The sequence below is a fragment of the Sinohyriopsis cumingii genome, chromosome 14 (assembly GCF_028554795.1).
Source record: "Sinohyriopsis cumingii isolate HCF-2022 chromosome 14, ASM2855479v2, whole genome shotgun sequence".
Taxonomy (NCBI): Eukaryota; Metazoa; Mollusca; class Bivalvia; order Unionida; family Unionidae; genus Sinohyriopsis; species Sinohyriopsis cumingii.
The window spans coordinates 120,844,563-120,869,866 of NC_142974.1; the positions used below are offsets into that span (position 1 = coordinate 120,844,563).

The following is a 25,304-nucleotide window of genomic DNA, read 5'->3' on the forward strand; positions in this document are numbered from 1 at the left end:
CCTCTTAATGCTGAACGCCTAGCGAGGCAGCTGTTAGTACCATTTTTATAAGTCTTTTAGTATGACTCGGCCATGGTTTGAACCTGTGACCTTCCACATCCAAGATGGACACTAACCACTAGAATATTGTTTACATATACATAACAAAAAAAAAGAGTTTCAAAATATCCCTTTATTGTACTTTTGTTACCAATGTTAAATAGGTACTTCACATTTTTTTTCTTCACAAGGCTTGTGTAATGAAATATGCAGATACAAATTGTAAACAAAGCTTAATTTATTCAAGTACCAATTTTTTAAATTACTATGGAATGTCGATTTACAAACTTTTACAACATGCTGCACAAATTTTACATAGCAGTAAAAAAAGTTGCGAAATGATGTGCAATGCAATGAGTATAACATATTGTATTACAGCAGTATTAAAGGACTCGGGATGATCTATAAGTAAATACATAATTAACTGCATTTCTTTTCACAACCACCTCTGTCAGCCTTCAAAATCAACACACACCATCAGAGTATTGTGGCTGGTGATCAAGATATCTTAATTAATTGTGTATGATACCATTAAAGGATTCGAAGTCTGTTACAAAATGTTCTCTAATTTCTGGGTTTTGTGTTGCTCGAGTAAACTGATAATAATAGGATTTATTTTAATTCCCTCAAAATTAGCAAACAAAGATGTATCCATACATATCCTGGGAGCTAGTCTAGGCTATCGTTTAACTGAATTACTCTATAACTGTAATGCAATGTGACTGTATATTGTTTGGCTATTCTCTGATATTATCCTTTCTTCATGCATTGTTTATTTAAGTCATTCTTCCCTTGGCTCTATAAGTTAAGAAATTTTGGAGAAAAATTTAAAATTATTTTTAAAAACAGTTGCTATGTAATACAGCTTCAATTATTCCAGCTTCAAGACAGAAATTTATTTAAGGTTGACTAATCAGTGTATAACAATATCCCACATGAGCAAATGTTAAGCAGATCGCTGAAATGACTGAATGATAACCTCTTAACAATTATCAATTTACAAAAAACAGATTATCTACATTGTTTGCTATCTATAACTATGCCTTTGAAAATGACCAATGATATCAATACAATCATGGGATGGATCCAGATACTAGCACTGACTGTAACTCAGATTTTCATGTTTTCAGTTGGACATGCAATTAACCTGTTTTTAAAAAATTAATCTAACATCAAAATGGATATTTAGGGATATGAAACTCCATTGATAAAGTGCTCAATTCATAATTGGGTACCAGCCCAGATTGGCTGCCTCACCGTGTCATTGGGAAAAGCACCTGGCTCTAATTTCCTCAGAATTATTGTAGTGGGGTGAAACAGCCATTCAAGCAAGCAAGCAACCAACTACTTTTGAATATTCATGCAGTATTTTACATACAAGCTCACATGTAAACTTAATTAAAGCACACTTGGTAAAAAAGCAAAGCAAGCCATAATTTTCATAAAATCATTGGTACTGAAAATGAAGCATCCAGTCCTTATAAATACTATATAAAGGCTGCTGTAATTATTAAAATTAAGAAATCATGACCAGTGTTTGGCTTCATCATACAAGCACATCACAATGTTTTGCTATAACTTCTAAAAGAACAAGAGTCTTCTTTTCACTGACATCTGTGCTTAATTTAAACAATTTACAAAGATAACAATCAGTGTAGCATACCAGTGCTCCATTCAAATTTGATCATGTGCTGAGAGTGTGAATGCATTTATAAATAAATGAATATGGGGGAGGGGTAATGGGCAAGAGTTATTGTCCTTTGACTATTGATATAGACAGAAAATTACGATTTTTGTCTTCTAATAAGGCTGGATTCACGAGGTAGCAGGCTTATATTTTTAACATAATGTGATTGGGGACTGCATTCAAAGGAGAAAAGGCATAGTAAATAGATGTATTGCCTTGTTAGCAAAGAAAGGAAACAGTTTCTGCAACAATAACTGCTACTTAAAGATACCTGTGTTATATGAGTAAGAATTTGTTTCCAGTCTGCCTAATACAGAATTTATATAATAAAGATCTTTTGTAAAATGAAAATGAACACATGGAAAATTGTATCAGAACTTGTGTGCTCAGCATATTTTAATTGAAATGGTCTTCTTCAAAGTAAGTACGTTTGAAATAATACACAAATACTACATTACCTTGTATATTTGCCTCTAGATCATCTAACTGCAAACTGCAAAGACCCAGGTCTGCCATTGTGTAATATGCTGACAGATGTAGGTCAGTGTTTTGTTAAGTGTATTCAGTAGAACAATGACCCTGATCAACTGGCACATTATGCATTAGCAAGTCACAGTGTCTATTGTTTGCAGCTGGAGTAGTGAGTATGTAAAATCCCAATATTATCAAATGTCAAATGATTTTATTGGAGTCCTATAAAAACTAACTTACTTATATATTAACTGCTAAAATCCAAAAGGTTTTGAGACAATAAATTCTGAGCTCACATCAAAAACAATCAATGGAAATAAAATATATACTGTATTGTGCTTGACTGATCCAGTAAATTTGCAATTAAAAGTACATTGATATTATATCTAAGAGAATTTTAAGCTTGAAGATTCTTTATTAAAAAAAAGATTTCATCAAAGTCTTGTTTATTCACCATGCTTTGATGCAACCCACTTTCTCTAACTTTTAAAGAAAATAATTTTTTGTTAAGTGCACTTTTCAGGCATGGCATATCAATTCCATTGACAACTGTGTGTTCATCTGCACATCAGTAAATTCTTACGCTATGTTAACCTCTGTGTCCAAGTTTTTATGTGGTCAGTTTTTAAAGTCACATTATGTGGTATGTGGTTAGTTTCTCTAGTACAGTTAGTCTTAAGAGTCATGTTACTTGTTATGTGGATACATCTTAAACTTGGGGAACCTGGGTGGCCAAGTTGTCTAAAGCACTCATCTTTACCAGTTGCTGCCATCTCACCTCTGTCCATGTTGCTTTGAGTCTTGGGCTCGGCCATTGTAGGTATGCGAGAAAGCTTGCCAGTAGCTTCCCATGGGTCAGTGGTTCTTGCCGGTTTTCCAGGATTCTTCCTCTACCAGTCATACTGGCTGATATTTTTCATGTACCAAAATATGGTGTTAAATCCAAAACATTATCACCTTAAACTGTGCAACACCAGTTAAATAAAAGCTCCAAGGCAGGTTCAATATGAAGGCAGTGTCTAGTGTACAATCAACATTGATCATGCACTTTGAATTGGCATGATCACCATATCATGATGATATCACTGTCCCCTCAGTCTTGTCAGTGCTAGGGAGGCTGGATGTAACATAGCATCATAGTGATTTCTGTCTTTATATTGAATAATAAAACTTTTGACACAATTTTAATAAATGTACAAAAAATACTGCCAAAAAATTTGAAGAGAATGATATGACACCTTAGTAAATCTCGGGTAATTTACAGCCAGCTGGATTTACAACCTATAAAATGGCATCATCAGGCTTTTCTGTCATAATTATGAAGTGAACACAACTGTATTATAATGAAAAATTTTTTTTCGCCAACATGCACTTATTTTGATGTACATGTTATATGGAATCGGTGATCATGCAAGTTTGGATTATATACTCATTCCTCTATTAATTTATTTACAATTATTCTATGTAATGATTCACATGTAGTGATGGATATTTAGCAAAGTTTTGCACAGGAAATTCACATTAACATGTAATATTTTAAGTCTTTCTGGATTTCTTGGGCTTTTAGATATGTAAAAATTAAAAAATCTCAAAAATATACATATTCCAAAATTTCACAAACGATCTTTTTGTTTAAAAAGTTCAAACATGAAATCTTAATTACTTCAACCTAATTAAAGAGAACCTACTGTAATAAACATCTCCAGATCAGGACATCTGTTCATAAAGGACAAAATTATGTAGTCAACAGTGTCCATCAGTACCATGTTTCATAATAAAAATCCATGCAAGTCATAAATGTAAGGTTTATATATGATATCTCCAGATAAAGGGGAATGTCTATAAAGGACAAAACGATGTGGTCCCTTAAGTGTCCACTCTAGGCTGGGTTTATAATGACAATCCAGGTAACATGAAGTCCTAAATATAATGTTTACCTGTATAATAAAAGTCATACAGGTCATGTATGTGTTCAATATCAATTATTTTTGTATTGGATATCAGTTTTTAGGATTTGGTTCCACATGAAGTAAATTTAAATGTCAGTTAATCACTTTATTTACATCCTCGAACATCTATATTCCTTTGGATGGTAAGCATTTACACCCCCTGAGAAGTACCTATGGCAAAATCAATGTTAAAGTACATGGAAATGTTTGGATGAACTCAACCTACCATTCTGGATTGAATGTCGTGCACTGTGATGTCACAATGAAAGCTATATTGTGACGAATAGACTTGACGTGCCCTTTTCTTGACCAGGTTTAGTGCCTGACCACCACTGTAAAAGTCAAATGGGATCGATGATTTTCAACTGGAAGTTTCTTGATGACAGTTGAGGTGCAGAGCATTCAATAATCATGACTGAATAGACTTAGGTTAAACAAAGTTAGTATCAAATTTTAAAGCAACAATTTATTTTTAATTTGAGTAATTGTACATACATGACCTTTAATACTTTCATTTTCACTTTAACAGAAATTGAGAGTAGACCAAGAGTAAGAAATTATTAAAACAGCTTTTTACCCGGCTTTGGATATGCTGTATATTTGCATATTTTACACAATTTAACTAAAGAAATAGAATTGGTCCAATAAGCTTTCGGTTCCAAAGTACATGACCACTGAGGGAACATATCGATGAGGTATGACTTACTGAGACTGATGGGATTTAGCAAGACTGGTTACACTGCTCCAAAGACTGGTTACACTGCTCCAAAGACTGGTTGCATTGCTCTATGTTACTCACTTAATATTTAGCACTGATAAACAATAACCTGTCTCACTATATGCAAACATAATCTTTGCAAGAGGTGTTTTGAGAACATGCAGGCCACATTTTTGCAGAACTTTGTGCCAGTGACAATAAATCAGAGTGATACTATCCAATGGAGATTGTCCTCAGATGTGTTTGTACAGTCCAATGAACAGTGAAATGAACTATTGGTAATAAAGCCTGCAGCAAAGTCAACATGACATCAAGGTCAACAAGGCAGCAAGGTCAACAAGGCTTATTACTGATCCAAACACAGAGAAGGCATTTTTAATATAGAATAGTCACCCATAGATGTCAATTTAGAATTTTGTATTGTTTTCATATGAACTCTTTGGGTAAACCTGAGTACCCTGGCATATATTTTTTAAAAAGTGCCTTACTTGGGTACCATGAATGTTTAAATGGAATAGCCTTTGGAATAGTGCAATGAAGCAGAGGAGATTTAAAAATTAGCGTGCTATAGATTAACATGAATGAGTGATTATTTAAAAATTAGCACACTAATGATTAACATAAATGAGTGATGATTTAAAAATCGGCACACTATAGATTAATATGAATGAGTGATGATTTAAAAATTAGCACATTAATGATTTAACATGAATGAGTGATGATTTAAAAATTAGCACACTAATGATTTAACATAAATGAGTGATGATTTAAAAATTAGCACACTAATGATTAACATAAATGAGTGATGATTTAAAAATCAGCACACTATAGATTAATATGAATGAGTGATGATTTAAAAATTAGCACACTAATGATTTAACATGAATGAGTGATGATTTAAAAATTAGCACACTAATGATTTAACATAAATGAGTGATGATTTAAAAATTAGCACACTAATGATTAACATAAATGAGTGATGATTTAAAAATCAGCACACTATAGATTAATATGAATGAGTGATGATTTAAAAATTAGCACACTAATGATTTAACATGAATGAGTGATGATTTAAAAATTAGCACACTAGTGATTTAACATGAATGAGTGATGATTTAAAAATTAGCACACTATAGGTAGATACACATCAAGTTATTCTCAGTTACATATTATTATATGTTTGCTTTGTAAAACAATTCACACTTCTATTTAAAATTTATCATTTATGTAAACAAAATTTGTCTCTAATGAGAGATGACAATAGCACACTTACTGGCACAGGAGTGAAGCCCCAAGTAAATTTAATTTTGTGCAAAGTTTGCAATATTTGAATAATCTTGTTACTTATCTTCATTAAATCTGAGTACGTTTCATAGTCACAGATATACAAGTTTGGCGTCAATCACATGGCGTCCCTTTAAATGAATGGGGGAATAATACACATAAAAAAAATGATTTGAATGATGAAATAATTTTCTATGCTAATTTATCGACATTCAATTTTATAAACTGCACTTTGTGAATATAATCACGAAAGGAAAATTATTTTTCTATTTTAAACGAATAGAAACCACACACTGGCCGATCCAAACTAACCTGGCTCCTTTACAAAATATCAAAATGCCAATGGACCAATATTCCTGAATCTGAAACTAAACCCTGTATATATAAGGGAACCCGGTATATACATAATGGGTACCATGTATATATATATAATGGGTACCTCACAGCTTATGTTGTAGATTCGTCACTAACAAAACTGCTGACAAAGGAAATTGCAAACTTTTAGTCAAGTTTAATGAAATATCATTTTCACAAGATTTTTTTTTTATAACTGACAATTCTGATGGGAAATGATTACTAAAAGAAATTTTGTACAGGCTTTAAAGCCCCCTTTTTGAAAAAAAAATAGGGGTAAACTTACTGTGACCTAGATTTAATGTGTGTGTGTGTGTGTTAAACGTACATTCTTTTAATGGCAAGTAATGTGTACTTGGGAACTGGAGAACAAAGTTTAAAAATAAGAAAATTACTTGTTGTGTCAGCTCAGTGTGATCATTTGTTCACTGATGGCAACTCCCAAAACATAACAAGCCATGTATCTGAGCCTGTTAGTTTTCCACACAATATACTGCACCATCCACAATGAGTGCAATATGAAACAATATATAATGTCATCATTAATGAATGCAATATGAAAACAATACATAACACCAACCTTAAGAATGCAACCCCATTTTTGTCATGACATTCCATGAACATGCATTATTACACTCGATGATAAATATGTAATTAAATGAAAATTCATGAAAGTCAAATTCATATGTACTTGATTACATTACAAACTATCTCATAAAAAAAACCTATGGAATGATACTTCCAAGAAGTAAAGTCTCCATCATAAAATATTTGATTATGCATACAATTATCAGTGTAAAGTGAACAAACTATTTATTAAACCTATTAACTAAAGTTCTTAAAAAGTGTTGCACTATTAACAAGCTTGAGAAAATGTCAACATTTTGATTGAAGGCAGTGACAGCAGAGAAAATGTATGTCTTATCTGCATGAATTGTTTTCTTTTCAGAAATGCTAGGTCTAATTTTAAAGAACCCCTTGCCTCTAAAGATTTTAGAAATATAATTTAGGATTAGCTGTAAATAAAACATTTATTCTCTTGCTGAACTTGCTTGTTGTTATTATTTACTATTCTTGCATAGAACATGGAAATATTTTCCACAAAATGAAGCATTCTGTCAACCACCAAAAGAGCTTTCATGATTCAAAGTCAGCCACCAAATTGGGTTTCCATGAATCAAAGCCAATTACTTAAAGGGACTTCATGTTTGTCCCCATTATTATTAATAATTTTTAACAATTTATGTCACTTTCTTCCCGTAAAAGAGTACATCTTCATAAAGTTAAACAGTACTGCTGATTCTTGTCTTAAGATGACTATGATGAAATTGTGTATGCAATGAAATTAGCATAATTTGAGTTCTGTACCAGAAGTTGTTTAAAGGTCATTCTATTTTAAGTAATGGTGGCCATATTGGATGGGAGATCAGCATGATTTGTGCAAACCAGGATGCTTTTTGTCAAGTTTGGTCATTTTGTTCAGCAGTTTTAGACAATTCTTAGTATCAGAGGCCATATTTGATTGTACAAACCTCAAAGGTCTTCATGCAAATATGCTTTCTGCCAAGCCTTGTCAAATTTTATTCAGAGGGTTTGGAGAATTAATTTAAAGGTTTTTCTGCTTTTAGTAACAGTGGTCATATCTGATGCTAGAGCAGCAGCATTGGTATAAACCTGAAAGATCTTCATGCAAGGATGTTTTCTGACAAGTTTGGTAAATTTTGTTCAGAGATTTTGGACAATAGTTTTTGAAGGTTTTGTATTTTTAGTAATGGTGGCCAAATATGTTAGCGTATAAGCATATCTTGTATAACTACAAGCCAGGATGCTCAGATTCTGTTTAGCAGTTTGGAAAAGTCATTTTGAAGTTTTTCTAATTTTAGTAACAGTGGCCATATTTGATGGTGAATCAGCATCATTTTTCTTGAAAGGCTTTTTATACGAAGATGCTCTGTGCCATGTGTTGTTGAAACTGGTCTGGTGATTTTTCACAAGTTGATAGTAGCAATTGCTGACATGAAGGGTCAGACCATAAGCTCACTTTTGCCTATGACCATGTGAGATAAAAAGCATACATCTGCCACTGTCTTTATTCTAGGAATTTCACCGGGATTTAAATTCACCAAATGCTCTCACATGTAACAAACCCCAATGATCTGCATCAGGATGATGAGTTTTTCACATTAATTTATCAATGGAAGTACTTGTAATCATTTATCACATAAAAACAACAGTTGATGTAAATTGATTAAATCCTAAAGGTTTGGTTTTCTGTCAGCAACAATCAAATTTCTTTTGTGATTTTGTTCCATTCTGGCCACTACCATCAAGCTGAATCCTGTCCCTATCTTTTTCTTCATCGCTCTTCAATGCTCTGTCATTCTGTAAAACCTGTAATGGAATTACAACATTAGCATAAATATTTTATGGGTCATGCATGGTTATCTGAGTGCAAGTGTTTGCCAGTACTTGAGGAAAGAGTTCAAGTGTTCAATGCATGTCATGAGTGCTCTAGAAAAGCATGCACAAATGCTATTCTAATTGTCTGTCCATGATAATAAGACTATGAGTAAGACCAGCACCATAAGGTTAAATGTTAGACCAAGAGTCAGATAGACTCCATAAGGTTAAATGTTAGACCATGAGTCAGAGAGGCACCATAAGGTAAAATATTAGACCAAGAGTCAGATACACACCATAAGGTTAAATGTTAGACCAAGGGTCAGACAGACACCATAAGGTAAAATGTTAGACCAAGGGTCAGATAGACACCATATGGTAAAATGTTAGACCAAAAGTCAGATAGGCACCATAAGCTTAAATGTTCGACCAAGAGTCAGATAGGCACCATAAGGTAAATTGTTAGACCAAAAGTCAGATAGGCACCATACGGTAAAATGTTAGACCGAGAGTCAGATAGGCACCATAAGGTAAAATGTTAGACCAAGGGTCAGATAGAAACCATAAGGTTAAATGTTTGATGAAGACTAAGATAGACACCATTAGATTACATTTTAGATCAAGAGTCAGATAGGCACCATTAGGTTACATGTCAGACCAAGGGTCAGATAGGCACCATACACTGACATGCTTTGTGATGTCAAGATGTGTTCTTAAAATGTATGTACCAGTAATCAAACAAGAGCTCTATAAGGGGACGTCTGCACAACAAGGCTCATCAATCCATTTCACTCTTGGCATATGCAGTTAATCACAACAGTGTTAATAAGAGTACTCTGACAGATGAAAAAGTTATTCCCTGTAGCATGCAATCTCACTCAACCAATGAAAGAGTGACACACAAGCAAGCAGTATCATCTGACCAATGAAAGAGTGACACACAAGCAAGCAATATCATCTGACCAATGAAAGAGTGTGATACACAAGCAAGTAATATCTGACCAATGAAAGAGTGTGATACACAAGAAAATAATATCACCTGAACAATGAAAAAGTGTCATACACAATCAAGTAATATCTGACCAATGAAAGAGTGTGATACACAAGAAAGTAATATCAAATGACCAATAAAAGAGACTAGTGTAATACACAAGCAAGCAATATCAATCCTGAAGAGTTACTCCCTGTAGCAAGCAGTATCACTCAACCAATGAAAGAGTGACACACAAGCAAGCAATATTATCTGAACAATGAAAGAGTGACACACAAGCAAGCAATAACAATTAAGTTGCTTGATACATATGTTAGGCATTCAATATGGTGACTTTCATGCTGCCTACATGTCTTGAGTTTAAATGAAAAACTAGTCTGTAAATGGTTTAAATTGGAAAAACTCGTGAGACAGGTTATTGTTGAAACTATTATTCCCATCTTCTACCTATGTGAATGTAATGAGCAATCTTATTGGATAAGCTTATTGGGCTGCATCCAATCAGACAGCTGAGTGACATACACTGTTTCAGCTAGCTAATATTCCAAGGATAAATATCATGAGCAATCTTATTGGATCAGTTTATTCGGCTGCAACCAATCAGACAGCTGAGTGACATATACTGTTTCACCTAGCTGATATTCCAATGATAAATGTGAATACATGTAGAGGGGTATACATCTGTAATGCTGTATGACACTAATATTAATTACCTTTGTGACTAAAAATCTAGCAGATTCATCTATATTAATGTTTTCCTTAGCTGAGGTTTCAAACCAACCAGTAAAGCCCTTCTCTTTACAGAATTCATCCATATGGGCTGCGTTACTGACTAGACCTTCCTTCGCTTGATCACACTGAAAGAAAACATGTACAGACAATTAAAGCGATGTCAAGATCTCTTATGCCTGATGATAATAGGTAATGAAATATTAATGTCCTTTATCCTTAATGATGCTATATAATGAAATATTAATGTCCCTTATCCTTAATGATGCTATATAATGAAATATTAATGTCCCTTATCCTTAATGATGCTATATAATGAAATATTAATGTCCCTTATCCTTAATGATGCTATATAATGAAATATTAATGTCCCTTATCCTTAATGATGCTAGGTAATGAAATATTACTGTCCCTTATCCTTAATGATGCTAGGTAATGAAATATTACTGTCCCTTATCCTTAATGATGCTAGGTAATGAAATATTAATGTCCCTTATCCTTAATGATGCTAGGTAATGAAATATTAATGTCCCATATCCTTAATGATGCTACATAATGAAATATTAATGTCCCATATCCTTAATGATGCTACATAATGAAATATTAATGTCCCTTATCCTTAATGATACTAGGTAATGAAATATTAATGTCCCTTATCCTTAATGAAGCTAGGTAATGAAATATTAATGTCCCTTATCCTTAATGATGCTACATAATGAAATATTAATGTCCCTTATCCTTAATGATGCCAGATAATGAATATTAATGACCCTTATCCTTAATGATGCTAGGTAATGAAATATTAATGTCCCTTATCCTTAATGATGCTAGGTAATGAAATATTAATTTCCCTTATCCTTAATGATGCTACATAATGAAATATTAATTTCCCTTATCCTTAATGATGCTACATAATGAAATATTAATGTCTCTTATCCTTAATGATGCTACATAATGAAATATTAATGTCCCTTATCCTTAATGATGCTAGGTAATGAAATATTAATGTCCCTTATCCTTAATGATGCCACATAATGAAATATTAATGTCCCTTATCCTTAATGATGCTACATAATGAAATATTAATGTCCCTTATCCTTAATGATGCTAGGTAATGAAATATTAATGTCTCTTATCCTTAATGATGCTACATAATGAAATATTAATGTCCCTTATCCTTAACGATGCTACATAATGAAATATTAATGTCTCTTATCCTTAATGATGCTACATAATGAAATATTAATGTCCCTTATCCTTAATGATGCTACATAATGAAATATTAATGTCCCTTATCCTTAATGATGCTACGTAATGAAATATTAATGTCCCTTATCCTTAATGATGCTAGGTAATGAAATATTAATGTCCCTTATCCTTAATGATGCCACATAATGAAATATTAATGTCCCTTATCCTTAATGATGCTACATAATGAAATATTAATGTCCCTTATCCTTAATGATGCTAGGTAATGAAATATTAATGTCCCTTATCCTTAATGATGCTACATAATGAAATATTAATGTCCCTTATCCTTAATGATGCTACATAATGAAATATTAATGTCCCATATCCTTAATGATGCTACATAATGAAATATTAATGTCCCATATCCTTAATGATGCTACAAAATGAAATATTAATGTCCCTTATCCTTAATGATACTAGGTAATGAAATATTAATGTCCCTTATCCTTAATGATGCTACATAATGAAATATTAATGTCCCTTATCCTTAATGATGCCACATAATGAAATATTAATGTCCCTTATCCTTAATGATGCTATATAATGAAATATTAATGTCCCTTATCCTTAATGATGCCACATAATGAAATATTAATGTCCCTTATCCTTAATGATGCTATATAATGAAATATTAATGTCCCTTATCCTTAATGATGCTATATAATGAAATATTAATTTCCCTTATCCTTAATGATGCTACATAATGAAATATTAATGTCCCTTATCCTTAATGATGCTAGGTAATGAAATATTAATGTCCCTTATCCTTAATGATGCTAGGTAATGAAATATTAATGTCCCATATCCTTAATGATGCTACATAATGAAATATTAATGTCCCATATCCTTAATGATGTTACAAAATGAAATATTAATGTCCCTTATCCTTAATGATACTAGGTAATGAAATATTAATGTCCCTTATCCTTAATGATGCTACATAATGAAATATTAATGTCCCTTATCCTTAATGATGCCACATAATGAAATATGAATGTCCCTTATCCTTAATGATGCTATATAATGAAATATTAATGTCCCTTATGCTTAATGATGCTACATAATGAAATATTAATGTCCCTTATCCTTAATGATGCTATATAATGAAATATTAATGTCCCTTATCCTTAATGATGCTACATAATGAAATATTAATGTCCCTTATCCTTAATGATGCTATATAATGAAATATTAATTTCCCTTATCCTTAACGATGCTACATAATGAAATATTAATGTCCCTTATCCTTAATGATGCCACATAATGAAATATTAATGTCCCTTATCCTTAATGATGCTACATAATGAAATATTAATGTCCCTTATCCTTAATGATGCTACATAATGAAATATTAATGTCCCTTATCCTTAATGATGCTAGGTAATGAAATATTAATGTCCCTTATCCTTAATGATGCTACATAATGAAATATTAATGTCCCTTATCCTTAATGATGCTATATAATGAAATATTAATGTCCCTTATCCTTAATGATGCTACATAATGAAATATTAATGTCCCTTATCCTTAATGATACTAGCTAATGAAAGCAATATTAAGGTCCCTCATGCCTGGTGATACTAATAATGAAAGCACACTTCAAGTCCTTTATGCTTGATGATACTATATAATAAAAGCAATGTTCAAGTCTTTTATGCTTGATATTAGATACTAGTAATAAATAATAATAATAATAATAATAAAGACTTTACTTAGAGAAGGTAACTCAATTAGTTACAGAACTAATCTACCTTGAGGCCTTCCATCTGTTAGGTACAATATATACAGTATATACAACATGATGTGAAGAGTCTGGCTTGACACTAAATAATTAAGTAATTCAAAGTATCAAGCCTGGAACACATGCACAAGCATCAGTGAAAACATAAACATATATAAAACATAAAATATAATCCTGCATTGAAAAATTCAGTTACGAAAATGATGCAAAATTACAGAAAAGCATAAAAACAATGTTAAAACCATTTATACTAAACAAGAAGAAAACTTAAAATTGTTTGTGCTAAGTTTGTTATTTTCACTTCACCAACTACTATCAATATTTACTGATAAGTTGGGTCCAACAACGCAGACCCTGATTTGCAATGACATTCTCTGTTGATTCATCAGGATCTTTGCTTTTGGTTGTACTCATTAGTCCTAACAAATTGGATAGACCCAGATGTCATGGAATAGTATAAATTCTTTATTTTTTAAATCCATGTACTCTGGTTCGTTTTTTCATACAGTGATACCTGAGGGTGATTTATGAATATTGTGTTGTATTTCAAAATAGTGAGTTCGGTTCATCCTATGCTGCATGTGCGAAGTGTTCTCGATGGGAAGGACCGAATGCTTTCAGTGCACAGAATATAACTGTGTACAAATACCTCACCGTAGGTAAAACTCTTTACATTGAGGATAGTCTTGTCAGTAAGCGGTCTACTTTAAGGACCTGCACATCTTCAGCTGTAGAGGTATGTTAAGTTTATTAATTTCTTGTATACAAGTTATAACTATTGTACTACCACATTTCTTTTTGTATGTTTGTTATGCAGCTTTGGTTTACGCAGTATAATGCACATATTTCTATTCTTATTTGCAGCTTATCAAGGGATTTACATTAGTAATACAAGGCTATATTTATAAGAAATGTTTAGTACAGTAGGATACTTATCGAGCAGGGTTAGGTTTATTTCTGAACCTGTTGTTTTGTAATTATTGTACCGGTAATGTAATCTGTATAACTTACCATGTATAATGTCATTATGTTTGACCTTATATGCCTGTGTCATGTATAGTACATGGTTCTGGATATAATTTCAGCTGTCCGGAGTGTCCGGAGTGTGTAGAGCTGTCTGGAGTGTCTAGAGTGTCCAGAGTGGCTAGAGTGTCTAGAGTGACCAAAGTAACCCGAGCGTTCAAAGTTATTGGAGTAATCAAGGTCGACGTGGTGCAAGCTGTAAAGCCAACCACAGGAATTAACCGTAGCAGCTGTGAAGCTGAACTGTAGCAGCCGTGGAGCTGAAATAAAGTGTGCTGATGACGGAGTGTATCTCCTTACATATAGTCAATTAGCCGTTGGCTAATTTTGGGTTCATAAAACCCACTGTATCTTTTGGGCGTGTAAACATAGTTTGTATATCTGTCCCTTTTTGTTGTATAATTTCACCATGAGTGAATTCATTTTACTACATGAGTAAAATTCTCCACTGTTTACTAGTTGAGTAAACTGTATCCATCTTTTCATTGTGAAATCGCTGTGAACCATTCACCCTCTGACTTTGTATTTTGTAAAGTAATTTATTTGTATTTTTCATTACTAAGTCTGTGCGTTCTTATGTTAATTAATCCAATATTTGGATTATATATATGCACACATTATTCATAATTAATTGCCCATTCAAGTCCATTAAACAATGTATTGATAACATCGTCTAAAGTGTTCTGTTGTGAATCCGGAAATCCCACCTGGTTATCTTGCTACACCAGATCTGTTGGCATATTATGCAATGTCAGATCAAGGTTTATGTTTTTGCAGTTTTTTCCAACTCGTGAGTCTTGGATAGTAACTACTTTATAGCATGACAGTAATTTCTTTATGGTCCTTGACAGTAATTACTTTGTGGTCCTTGACAGTAATTTGTGGTGTTTAAAAGTGGAGAAAAGTTGAGTGATTTAGGAGTCTATTTCTCTAACTTAAAATAAATCATCTAAAATATTATCACCTTGTTTTATATTATAACCTCTGTAGATTTGCAATGACTAAACTATAAACCATTAAATAATGTATGTCACCTACAAAATATGCACCTTATGGTATTTGACATCAAAAGGGAAGAATGCAAACCCACAGGCTTTAATTGTTACAAATTCATCAATGTTTTATGAGTAAATACACATGGAAGAATGAGCAACAAGCACTTTACTTACAGTATATTCTTTTCTTGGATAACAGTACACTAAATATGCATGACATATAAATCTATGCAAAAGGATAATATCCTATAACATGATTTCTAAACTCTTATTTTCTGATAGTCCAAAGGAAACTGCAAGGGATTTTCGAGTACACCAAAAAGAACAAATGTCAATAGGTATTACACGATTTTGAAAAGATCTGCACTGACACAACTACAACCAAGTCACAATATAGTATTATACTCTTGTCCCATCTTTGTATTAATATGTTGAAAACATTTTTAACTAATTATTTTCAAATGACATATAAAAATGTATGCAAGGATTGTTCCCTAACCTCCTTGGGTTCAAAATTGCCCCTTATTTTTATACATGACAAATGTTTGTACTATTTATACTCACTTGTAAGTTGACTTCAACTGGAGCCAATATAGATCCCAATCAGTTGCTGCATAATGTGCCAGCAAATCAGGGTCTTTTGCTGTTTGTTCTATTGATAAGTCCCAACAAACAGCACAGACTCAGATGTGCTAGCTCATTAAGTGATACATCCCAACAAACAGTATAGACCCAGATGTGCTAGCTCATTAAGCGATAAGTCCTAACAAACAGTATAGACCCAGACATGCTAGCTCATTAAGCGATAAGTCCTAACAAACAGTATAGACCCTGATGTGCTAGCTCATTAAGTGACAAGTCCTAAAAAACAGTACAGACCCAGATGTGTTGGTGCATTATGTGATGAGCGTTCTGGGTCTTTGCAGTTTAAAACTGGACTTGACTTATAATGGAATATATATGGTAATTAGTATACTACAGCGAAATATCAAATTATCTCCCCCTGAAGTTAATGTATACTTATATATGTTACAAGGTCGATTTAGAAAGTAATTATCATCATTACTACTTCAATGACACTGGACAAACATGTAGTAAGCAATTTATACTGCAATGATTAGTGTCAGAAGAAATATGTAACAGCAGTAAAAAAAATTATAAAGCAACATACATTTTTTATTTAGCTACATGATATAAGATAAAAACAATGATAAATCAGTAAGTTTAAATTACCATCCATCCAAAGAAAAGTGTCAACTTACATGTACTAGCCATAGTCATACAATGTAAGACATTGACCCTGGTATTTATGCTTTGGGGGTCTACCACCAAAACATAACTATCAGGGTTGATGTCTTACAGTGTATGACTAGCACTAGCCAGTGAATCATAGAAATAACTTTTATGTGAAAATGTCTTTGTATAATAAACTAACGACCTATATTATCCTCAGTTATTGGCAGCACAGATCAAATTAACATAATCTGAGAAATCAACATTCTTGTTACCAAAACCACGGAGGCACAATGTATCATGCACCATAGCAATGGGAATATAATCATCAACAGCATCACTATCACTGGTAATGACATCTGTGTGTTTGCTAAACAATGCCTTCATAAACAGTTTGCAACATAATGCGTGGAAACATCACGTCATGCATGATAAATTGTACTAATTGTGGACAATGCATATATTCCATGCTTAATTTTTACAGCTGCCCATTTTTTAATCATCATGTTATTTCAGATTTTATATCTAAAGATACGTTGTTTTTTTCTGAGTGGCAGATTTTCAGTCATTTTCATAACAGTCAGAAATCAAAACGAAAGCATTTCCCTTCATGTTTTAATTGCACTAAAACAGCTACCAGTAAAGTACTGATTATGAATTAATTATCATGCGTTTTTACCTGGAGCCTTTTTACCTGGAGCCTATCTTAAGCCTTTGTCCTACTTACCAATTATGAATGTATAATTATCATGCTTTTGTTAACCTGGTACCTTTGTTATCACACATTTCTTTTTTCAGTGAATAGCCATTATTGCTTACCTGGCTTCTGCAATCAGGTGATACGGATATGACAAATGAGCTCATTTTACCACACAAATGAAATACTAATTCAATGTTGTATGAATGGAACGTTATAACACAGCCTTTGAAATACATAATAATTAGAATTCTGGACAAGGACATTAAACTCAAACATTCTAATGGAGAAAACACTGTATCCAAGAATGCAAAAAAAAAATCTTTACTGTAGTAATAATATACAATTACATGTATATCAAGTTTCATCTTAAAAAGCTTTCAAGTAAGGCATAAAGGAAAGTGTACAATGCTGGCCATGACCTTGACCTCAACATAGGAGCCCCAATGACAAAGCTTCTTGTGATGTACCAAATTTCAAACCTAATATTTCAAAAAACAATCTTAGCTATAGTGCAAAATGGCAATGCAGTACACAAACCAAGCTTGTGACACAATAGACCAAACAGAGATCCTCTGATGCCTTCATGCCAATTATACCTTTAATATCTAATATATGGCAGTGCTGAATACATGGTAGACATGTCAGATTTTCAAAAGTCTGAATATATGGTAGACATGTCAGATTTTCAAAAGTCTGAATATATGGTAGACATGTCAGATTTTCACAAGTCTGAAGAAATGGTAGACATGTTAGATTTTTACAAGTCTGAATAGGTAGTAGGCATGTTAGATTTTCACAAGTCTCAATACATTAATAGACATGTTAGATTTTCACAAGTCTGAAGAAATGGTAGGCATGTTAGATTTTCACACATTTGAATACATGGTAGACCTGTTAGATTTTCATAAGTCTGAATATGTGGTAGAGATGTTGGATTTCTACTAGTCTAAGTGATAGGTTAGATTTTCACAGATCTGAACTAAAATATTCCCATACCGTAAGCATTAGCTTCTCCATTATCCAAATTTATGAAGTTAATATATATCCATTAATAAAGATAAACAATTTTAAAATGGACATTAAACTGTCAGTATTTTCAAACTGTTTACCTCTGTAAACAAGTCTACAGCAGACAATCTCACCTTATTTTCTAATAAAACACATGGTACTGGGCAGACAGACTAACTTTATCTGCTAATAAAACACATGGTGCTGGTTAGACAGGCTCACCCTACTTGCTAATACAACACATGGCAAAAATTAGACAGGCTCACCTTATTTGCTAATACAACACATGGTATAAGATAGACAGGCTCACTTTATTTGCTAATAGAACACATGGTATAAGGCGGACAGGCTCACCCTATTTGCTACTAAAACACAATAATGGTGCTTGGTAGACAACCTCACCCTACTTGCTAATAAAATACATGATACAAGGCCGAAAGGCTCACCTGTACAGGACAAACAGGCTCACCTTCTTTGCTAATAAAACACATGGTACAGGATAAACAGGCTCACTTTATTTGCTAATAGAACACACGGTACAAGGCAGATTTGGCTCACCTTATTTGCTAATAAAACACATGGTACCGGGGTTCCATCTGATAACTGTACTTTACTGTCAAGGTCATTCTTCCATTTTGTCACTGCTTCAAATGTGGAAGCTCTTGTCACATCAAACACAATAAAAGCTCCCACAGCTTCCTTATAATACACACGTGTCATGTTACCAAACCTTTCTTGACCTGAAAAAATAAAAGATACTAATAATGGTTGGGTATCAAGAGAAAAAGAAAAGATATTAGTAATGTGTGGGTATTAATAGCAGAAGAAAACACACTAGTAATTGATGGGTATCAAGAGAAAAAGAAAAGACACTAGTAATGGTTGGGTATCAGTAGAAAAAGAAAATACACTAGTAATTGATGGGAATCAAGAGAAAAAGAAAAGACACTAGTGATGGTTGGGTATCAATAGAAAAAGAAAATACACTAGTAATTGATGGGTATCAAGAGAAAAAGAAAAGACACTAATGATGGTTGGGTATCAATAGAAAAAGAAAAGACACTAGCAATTGTTGGGTATCAAAAGAAAAAGAAAAGACACTAGTATTAAGTGAGTATTAATAGACCATCAACTGCACATTATACACTCACCCCCATGTTTAACATTCCTCTATGTACATAACCGAAACCTGTGTGCAAAAACTATTCTTCATCTACCTTGATACGGATTAGAAACCATTTGTCTTCTTTGAGCCAATAACCTTTGTTCTTTTTTTCTAAATGTTTGATCCAGAATCATACTCAGCTACATAAGGTACAAAATCATTACATGACCGTGCACCATATCATGTGTATGAAATCATTACATGACCATGCACCATATGATGTGTATGAAATCATTACATGACCATGCACCATACTGTGTGTACAAAATCATTACATGACCATGCAGCATATCATGTGTACGAAATCATTACATGACCATGCACCATACTGTGTGCACGAAATCATTTCATGACCAAGCACCATATCATGTCTATGAAATCATTACATGACCATGCACCATATCATGTGTACAAAATCATTATATGACCGTGCACCATATCATGTGCACAAAATCATTACATGACCGTGCACCATATCATGTGTACGAAATCATTACATGACCATACACGATATCATGTGTATGAAATCATTTCATGACCAAGCACCATATCGTGTGTACGAAATCATTACATGACCATGCACAATATTGTGTGTATGAAATCATTACATGACCATGCACAATATTGTGTGTATGAAATCATTACATGACCACGCACCATATTATGTGCATGAAATCATTACATGACCATGCACCATACTGTGTGTACAAAATCATTACATGACCATGCAGCATATCATGTGTACGAAATCATTACATGACCATGCACCATACTGTGTGCACGAAATCATTTCATGACCAAGCACCATATCATGTCTATGAAATCATTACATGACCATGCACCATATCATGTGTACAAAATCATTATATGACCGTGCACCATATCATGTGCACAAAATCATTACATGACCGTGCACCATATCATGTGTATGAAATCATTACATGACCATACACGATATCATGTGTATGAAATCATTTCATGACCATGCACAATATTGTGTGTATGAAATCATTACATGACCATGCACAATATTGTGTGTATGAAATCATTACATGACCACGCACCATATTATGTGCATGAAATCATTACATGACCATGCACAATATTGTGTATCAAATCATTACATGACCATGCACCATATTGTGTGTATGAAATCATTACATGACCATGCACCATATTGTGTATGAAATCATTACATGACCATGCACAATATTGTGTGTATGAAATCATTACATGACCATGCACCATATTGTGTGTATGAAATCATTACATGACCATGCACAATACTGTGTGTATGAAATCATTACATGACCATGTACCATATTATGTGCATGAAATCATTACAAGACCATGCACCATATCATGTGTATGAAATCATTACAAGACCATGCACCATATCATGTGTATGAAATCATTACATGACCATGCACCATATTGTGTATGAAATCATTACATGACCATGCACAATAGTGTGTATGAAATCATTACATGACCATGCACCATATTGTGTGTATGAAATCATTACATGACCATGCACAATATTGTGTGTATGAAATCATTAGATGACCATGCACCATATTATGTGCATGAAATCATTACATGACCATGCACCATATCATGTGCATGAAATCATTACATGACCATGCACCATATCATGTGTATGAAATCATTACATGACCATGCACCATATCATGTGTATGAAATCATTACATGACCATGCACCATATCATGTGTATGAACTCATTACATGACCATGCACAATATTGTGTATGAAATCATTACATGACCATGCACCATATCATGTGTAATGAAATCATTACATGACCATGCACCATATCATGTGTATGAACTCATTACATGACCAGTGCCAATCTCTACAGTGCCAAGCTAACTCTTTGATTTTGACTAATTTTTAAAGCAACTGACAACAGGCATAATTCTTTTGTTGAAACTTCCAGGCAGTCACTTAGAAGGGCAGAATCATGACTTAGATTATTTATAGCATGGTGTCAACTCATCACATGATTTAATATGCTCGTGAGGGCATAGTCCACATGAATGTTAACACAATAATCTTGTTTTAAAAAAAATTAATCAAATAAAAAACTACAAAAATGCACTGGAGGCATTCATATCATCAATGAAACTATACTGGCAGTTAAAGTTCAAAATTTTAGTTAGTACGTAAGAAAAAAGATAGTAGTGTTTGTTCACACACACACACACACACACACACGTTTGTTCAATGAGCCAAGGTAGTTCAGCTGGTAGAGCACTAAACTTGTAATCCATGGTCATGGGTTTGAATCCCACTCATGTCATCCTGGATTAGCTTTCTCAGTGTGTCCTTGGAAAAAGTATTTAGCTTCTGTTTCCTTTGCAATGACATAGCCAATAGAGAGTTAAAAGTGATATTAACAAACAAAACAGTTTCCTTAAGAGAAAGAAAAAAGAACTACTTGAAGGAAAGCAGAGACATTCCCTCCCATCTGCTGAGCTGGTGTAGTCACCCCCCAGGGAAAATTTTAAGCTGATACATTGGTTCAAGTTATTACCATGTCACTTTGGTGTTAGGTTGATATACCCCCTAGCAACCAGTGCATCTGGTGTACCTGCCTTTTAGGCCGGGTGACAAACACACAAGCAATCGGTATTATTCAAAGATATCACGAATCAAATGTTTGCTGCTGGCACACTTGGATTTAAAAAAATATTTAATGCAGTTGGGATTTGACCACCATTAATGACAAAAAATAAAATATTTATTCCAGAGAGTAAGGTGAGAGTCAAGAGGAGGAGGTTAAAACTATCTTGAATAAAAACAATTAATAATTATTCTGTTAGTGACAACAAACTCTTCTTGAGACAGAATACAATAGCATAAAAACATAATGATGTTGTATAGGTTGCTATCTGTTAAAGGAAAGAACTCTTTGTATGGACTATAATACAGGCGGGTCTATTATCTATAGTACAGGTGGGTTTATTGTCCGTAATACAGGTGGGTATATTTTTTATAATACAGGTGGGTTTATTGTTCATAATATAGGTAGGTTTATTATTTTAATACAGGTGGGTCTATGATGTATAATACAGGTGGGTTTAATGTCTATAATACAGGAAGGTTTATTATCTTAATACAGGTGGGTGTATTAGTTATATATAATACAGCTGAGTTTATTGTCTGTAATACAGGTGGGTTTATTGCCTGTAATACAGATGGGTTTATTGTCTGTAATACATGGGTGTTTACTGCCTGTAATTCATTTATCTCAGTCTACTCTAGTCAAATGTTTGATTCAAGAAGGCCTTGTTTAGACAAAGAAATATCATGTCAATCAATGTGCAAACATTTCTTATCTCACCTGTACTTTCTGTACTCTAGTCACATTGACAGTGGAACTCAAAAGTGTCAATATGTCAAATTTGAAAAAAGGGAGGTAATTTTTACATTTAGGGTAAAAGTCTGAGGCAATTCATTTGTTGGATGGTGGGAAAAATAGTTGCATTATCACACCAAAATGGAAGTCATTGTCACAGTGTAACTGGTATAGTTTGATATCTTCATCTATCTGCCTGTGAATTAAAGCTATATATGAAGTACAACAAAGTTCACCTTTGAGAAGAGATACTAGTTACATCTCTTTACATTTGGGTCAGGGGTCATTTAATATTTAAAACTTGTCAATAAAGGCAAGGCAAGTTTTGGTTAATGGGCCATACAATATAGTCACATATGACTTCCTATTCATCATGGGCATCTCGCATAAGCTGAGTGTCTTTTGATTTCAGTGAGTTGGGCAACTGGCTAGTCCAGATATTATTTAAAGCATAAACAGCCATTTTCAAGTTGAACTTGTTTTTGTTGTTGTTGTAGGGTTTAATGCCATTTTTCAGCACAAGATAGGCTCTACATGGTGGCCAGTATAAATGGTGGAGGAAGAACCCAGGAAAACCCCAGAAAGAAACACTGACTTACTAGAAGCTACTGACAAACTTTCTCACATACCCACACTAGCTGAACCAGAGACTTGAACCCACGCAGACGGAGGTGAGATGGCAGTGATCTGTAATGGTGAGTGCTTTAGACCACTCGTCCACTTGAGGCCCCAAGTGGAACTTGAACAAGTTAGCTAACCAAAGAGTCAGTTTTCTGTTTTACAGTCATATATAACTTGTCAAACAGCATTTAAACATTTAAACTATTGTTTTGTCATTGTACACAAAACAAACCAAGGTTAGTGATTATTTTAAGTGACAATTGAAATCGTCAGAGAGATTGAAGTGAGCAGCATACAGTAATCTTGTGTGGAACAAAATTTGGAACAGAACAACATATATATGTATTTCATGACTTACGAATGATGCACATATACATTCTTGATATAATAATAATAATAATAATAATAATATCAACAACAATATTACTAATAATAACGATAATATATGGTGCATGGTATTTGTTCAAAAACCAGTTTTAAAAGGTAAACCTGTGTACACAGGGTACCTGTGTACAAAAACCAGTTTTGCATTTTCCCATGGATGGCCATTATTGACAGGTTTGACATGTTTATTTAGATCTTCCTTCCTGTTGTAAATGTAATGGCAATCGTGCTAGTACATTTGTACTCCAATCTGGATGATATTCAAGTTTGAATATTATGATTGGATGATATTCAAGTTTGGATATTATGATTGGATGATATTCAAGTTTGGATATTATGATTGGATGATACTCAAGTTTGGATATTATGATTGGATGATATTCGAGTTTGGATTCTGAATCAATGATTAGACAATATTTGAGCTTGAATATTATGATTGGATGATATTCAAGTTTGGATATTATGATTGGATGATATTCAAGTTTGGATATTATGATTGGATGATATTCGAGTTTGGATATTATTATTGGATGATATTCGAGTTTGGATATTATTATTGGATGATATTTGAGTTTGGATATTATGATTTTCTGTCTTCTTTAAATGAGATTACTGACAGATATTTAATTTTTAAAATAGCAATTGTAATCTTTCTAGGAGTTTTAATATAAATTTTTATTTAAAGATACAAAATGAATTTAGCACCAAATATTTATGCTACAAAAATTATTCAAGTTTTTATTATCAGAGATTTTTATCTGAATAGAAAAGTTTCAGTTGGTTTCATAATTTAGTTTGAAGCCAGACTCAAACAATGAAGCTGCACATGCTATTAGCTACAGCATTTTTGTGCTTCAAAACTCCTTCTTGCTTGTCTCTCGTACATATCTTATGTAACTTGTACCTAATCATGAAAAATGTCTCCACAGAAATCCCTTACTATAAGGGACCTCTTTATAATGTTGTCATTCTTATAAAGCAATTATGGCCATGCATCCCATTTCAGTCGTTAATAGTACAATTACATATATAAATCGCCTCAATATAAGGCACCCTCACCTATATGATGGTCTACTTTTATGACACCTAGCAATGGTATTACACTGAGGGTGTACTGATACATGAAAACATTCAAGGAAAAGATTTTTGGAATGGCATTACAGTGAGGGTGTGTTAACCTG

The 25,304-nt window shown here is 33.2% G+C and overlaps 1 protein-coding gene across 3 annotated transcripts in view; it reads right to left on the reverse strand.

Moving 5' to 3' along the window:
* Positions 1 to 157: 157 nt before the first annotated feature.
* Positions 158 to 25,304, reverse strand: part of LOC149784721 (ras-related protein Rab-32-like) — a 60,028-nt gene continuing 34,881 nt past the window's right edge. For all 3 annotated transcript variants that reach the window (XM_089932748.1, XM_089932749.1, XM_089932750.1), the window contains 3 exons: positions 19,132 to 19,313; positions 10,607 to 10,750; positions 158 to 8,893 (listed from right to left, as the gene is read on the reverse strand). In XM_089932748.1, coding sequence (XP_089788874.1) covers positions 8,777 to 8,893; positions 10,607 to 10,750; positions 19,132 to 19,313 — 443 coding nt within the window. In that variant the 3' untranslated portion in view covers positions 158 to 8,776. The remainder of the gene's footprint in view (positions 8,894 to 10,606; positions 10,751 to 19,131; positions 19,314 to 25,304) is intronic.